Here is a 4,499-nt window from a genome sequence, read left to right as displayed (position 1 = left end):
CATCACTGTGACCGATGACAGCTTGGCCTGGGCGATGTCACCCACCTTGGCTCACTTCCTTGTCCTGGAGTGAAAAAGAAAATTGTATTAAAAATTGTATTAAAATTGTTGCCATGCAACAGCAAGGCTAAGAAGCAGCTGGTTGTTGCCAAAAACAGACTCTGTTAAGCTGCAGCTTCATCCATAGGCTTTTCTCCCACACACTCATTGCCCCTCCCCACCCAACCATACCCACCCCACTTCTCACTCAAATCACCACCACCCAAGCCACACTCACCATGCCACCCCCCACCCCCATTATCCCCCTCCCCCCACTCTTCCTCTCCTGTGTCCTAGCAATCCATCCCTTCTTCCTACTGTTGAGGTTGACTCATCAGTAGTGAACTTTAGGCCTGGTGCCATCCCTATGTCACTGTTGTTGTTCTTTTTCATTTGGTTTTTTCTTCAGACATTTTTTGCCAAAGATTGTACCATCTCCTTTACTGGGTGGCTTCTATTGTTCTAACACCCTGTCAATGTAAACCAGGAAAGGACAAGGGAATGCACATGGGGCAACATCTTCCATTCACAATCAGCATATAAATTGTACTCATTTAAAATGAGTGTGTGTCATAAATTAATGCATCATTCTCAATGAGGTAAGGCAAGTTATGCTGAGAGAACTGAATGTTAATTAGGAAAAGATCTGCCTTGTTTATTGGGGATGTGGTACCACAGAAAAATAGTTTTAAATAGAGTATATCTGAGAAATGATGTTTATTTGGAATGTGGTGATGTCAGGCTCAAGCTGAAGGAGAGCTGGATTGAAGGTGTAGGACTTGTTGGCATGTCCAATGAAGAGCAGCCAGAGACCTGCATGTTGAGTGTGTATGTGTACATGGTGTAATGTCAGCCATGAATGGGAGGAGAATGGCAGGAGAATTAATTTTTTTGATGATTTAAATCATGTATGTGGAGGATTAGGTACTGTTGTGTTGGACTCCACCAGTGGTTTTGGTGACAAACCTGTGTATATCATGCAGGGTGGGTTGTTGCTGTGGCAGTGACAGTGCTTGCATGTGTGGCTGCTGCTGCCTTTCTCATCCAATGGCAACAGCCACAAAAATGAGCCTGTCCCTTCCCATCCAGATCTTCATCTGCATTGCTTGACATTGTGAGCCTGCCCACCAGCATCAACAACATGAATCATATGTGGGGTGTAGACCCCCAGTGGCTACCCATCCCAGCTGACCTGCCCCATCTCACCTGGCGCATTGCCTTCCAGTCCCCACTCACCTCCACCTACTAAGTAGTAATAAATCCATGCCATGCAACCAGGCCTGGAATACAAAACAATGGCTGTAAGACTGCATGTGTGGCTCACATGTTGGCCAATGCATGGTGCAATGAGGAAGGCCAATGCTGGGCTGTGACCAACATGGTGAATTTCTCCACAAGGCCCATCAAGCTTGCTGCTGGCACCCTGCTGGCAGAGGCTGAGTGAGTCAAGGAGGACTGGGTGTGCTCAGTCATCAGGTCTGGTCCAGAGTCAATGGAGGGCGGTCCTGAGGCGCCATACCAGGACATGCTGAGCTGGGAGCCAGTGGTGGCTGCCACCAACAAAGACATCAATGAAATGGTAGGTCACACAGACCCAGAGCTGTCAGCAGTGGAGGTGGAGCAGCTGCATGAGCTGCTGGCAAACAACCAAGAAGACAGAGATCAACAAGATGCTGCTCACCAGGGTCATGTTCCCACAGCCCATGGGCCTCACTGGTGGTCTTGGTGACAAAGAAAGACAGGTCCACCCATTTCAGCAACTACCATGGGCTGAACCACATCACCAAGCAGGACAGCTACCCACTGCCCTGTGTTCTTGGACATGCTCACAGGCTCAGTCTGGTGATCATCCTTGGACCTCATGTCTGGCTACTGGCAAATACCAGTACACAAGGAGGATGTCAATAAGATGGTGTTCACCACATTCCATGGCACATTTGAGTTCACAGTGATGCTATTTGGGTTGACCAATGTGCCAGCCAGTTTCCAGCACAACATGGACATCATACTGTCATCAATACCTGTGCAGGAGTCATTTCCACATCATCACCAACCACACAGCACTCAAGTGGCTTATGGAGGCAAAAGAGCAACATGGTCAGCTGGCACAGTGGGCAATGAAGCTGCAGCTGTATGAGTTCAACATCATGTACCAGCCAGGTGCAAAGCACATGAACACCAACACCATGACCAGGCCTCTGGTGGTAAGTGATGATGATATTGTCAGTGTTGTCAGCAAACCACAGGCAAAGAGGGCAGCAGCAATCCAAGGGCAGGAATTTGTCCAACAGGTGGCACCAACCCCTACAGCAATGTGGCACATGCAGCCACACATTGAGAGGCCAAGGAGCTCCCTCACACAGCAAAAGACAAGACACCATTGGTTGAAGAGCAGCTTGGAGAGGCCTCAGTGGCGCCAGAATGGCCTTTAGATGAGGACTGGGAGAGGTCATGGCCTGAGGATGAGGACTGGTTTGGCCCTGACAGACCAGTGCCAGTGATGGGTGACATGTGCAGTGGGTCAGCCATAGACACTGAGACACACAGACAGGCCATGGGCAACAGGCGCTTGGCTCTGAGGTTCCCCCAGCAACAGCAAAGCAAGCAGACTGGCCATGAGTGAGGAGGGTAAGGAGGCCACAGATAGGGGGCACAGATGGGCCACAAGCAACAGGCGCAGAGAGACCCCCAGTGACAACAAAGCTAGTGGACAGGCCATGAGCAAGGAGGGTGAAGGTACCACCCCCAAAGTGGGTGGATGGGCCACACATGAGTCTGGTGGATGGGCCACCACAGAGGAGCCCTGTGGGCAGGCTGTGGGCGTGAGTGGCACTGGGCAGTCAACTGTCAGTGATGGGGTGGAACCCATGGTGTTGGGGGAGTTGAGCTTGATGCACCACCTGCTGGAAGACATTGGTGGGGAGCAACACACAGACCTGTTCATGGGCACCATTCTTTGGTTCTTGAAAGAGGATGTGCTACCAGAGGATGCAGTTGTGTGATGAGTGTGACTGGAAGCTGAGCAGTGCAAACTGTTCAATGGGTTGCTGTATTGCCATGCATGGCCACAACAAGGCTTGGCAGAGACCAGGACACTCATGTGATTGGCAATACCAGCATTGAGGACCAAGGTCATCATGCACACACCACAACAACCTCTTGGCAGGCCACCTCAGATGGAATCAGACTATCACCACCATCAAACACAAGTACTGGTGGCTGTGCATGTCAGGTGAGATAGTGGTGTGGGTGTTTGTGGAGCAACTGGTGTGTGTCCACAGTGCACCTGAGTGCCTACTCTCTGATCAAGGGAAGGAGTTCCTGAATGAGGTGCTGTCAAGCATGAACAATGACCTCTGGGTGCATCACATCAAGACCACCATGTACCATCCACAGACCAACAGTTTGACAGAGAGGTTCAATTCAACACTACAAAACATGCTGAGCATGTACATAGCTGAGCACCAGCACAATTGGGACACCTACATCCCTTACATGCTGGTGGCCTATCATTGTTCAGTCAACAAAGCAACAATGGAGACACCTTTCTACTTGGTGTTTGGCCAGGATCACTACTTGCCAATTGACATGTTGCTCAGGTTGCCTCAGGCACAAGCAGAGGATGATGCAGGCAACTATCAGAGCAGACTAGTGGAACAGCTTATGCATGTGTTCCATGCAGATAAAGGTCATCAACTCAAAGCACAAGAGTGGAACTGCTGGAGCTACAATCATGACAAGGCAGACCAACTGTTCAGCCTGGGCAAGAAGGTCTGGTTGCATGTGCCACCAGTGTGGAAGCAGTGGAGCAAGAAGTTCACTCAGCCATGGTGGGGCCCTTATCACATGGTCAAGGTCTGAGGTGGGCTTCACAATGTTAAGATTGATTTCCAAATAAATTTCTGAATATTTTCAGTATCATATTTTTATATTCCAGGCCTGGTTGCACGGCATGGATTTATTACTACTTAGACCTACCTGGACAGCACCTCTGGTGAGTCCGGGCATGCACTCGAGGTCGAGCGTGGTGAGGCTGTGGCCGAGGCGGCGGTCGCCAGGGAGAGCGAGGTGAGGTTGGGCAGGAAGGGCACCAGGCCCTTCAGTGTGTGGTCATCCACGTTCCGGTTGGCGCCGATGTCGAGGCTGGTGAGGTTGAGCAGCACTGGGATGGCCCGGAGCAGACCGGCTGTCGTGAGAAGGTAACATCCCCGGAGCACCAGCTTCTCGAGTCGCGTGCAGCCCGCCGCCGGCTCGGCAGTCACCTCAGAGCGCTGCGCTACGACCGTCAACGGACCCGCAAGAGCAGGCGCCAAGGACGACGAGGCCGACGGGTCGGTGGGCTGCGGGACGAGGTCCTCCAGGCCCACCAAGCGGCACAGGCCTTCGTCTAAGAGCTTCCTGCATCCGGTCAGGTTGAGTTCGCGCAGGTCGGGGCAAGCGCGGCCGATGAGCGCCAGGGT

The 4,499-nt window shown here is 51.7% G+C and overlaps 2 protein-coding genes across 2 annotated transcripts in view; one reads left to right on the top strand and one right to left on the bottom strand.

The window, feature by feature from the left end:
- Positions 1-363, top strand: part of ACA1_242180 (WW domain containing protein) — a gene marked incomplete at both ends in the record, with an annotated part of 2,708 nt that extends 2,345 nt beyond the window's left edge. The window contains one exon of the mRNA XM_004335345.1: positions 337-363. Coding sequence (XP_004335393.1) covers positions 337-363 — 27 coding nt within the window. The remainder of the gene's footprint in view (positions 1-336) is intronic.
- A 3,650-nt stretch (positions 364-4,013) lies between these two features.
- Positions 4,014-4,424, bottom strand: ACA1_242170 (uncharacterized protein; the record flags this gene model as incomplete). Its single annotated transcript, XM_004335344.1, has 1 exon — positions 4,014-4,424. A coding segment is annotated over one exon (411 nt), but the record flags the coding sequence as incomplete, so codon positions are not given.
- Positions 4,425-4,499: the final 75 nt, after the last annotated feature.

The sequence above is a fragment of the Acanthamoeba castellanii genome, assembly GCF_000313135.1.
Source record: "Acanthamoeba castellanii str. Neff unplaced genomic scaffold scf7180000084763, whole genome shotgun sequence".
Taxonomy (NCBI): Eukaryota; Discosea; order Longamoebia; family Acanthamoebidae; genus Acanthamoeba; species Acanthamoeba castellanii.
This window is presented reverse-complemented; position numbering and strand designations above follow the sequence as displayed.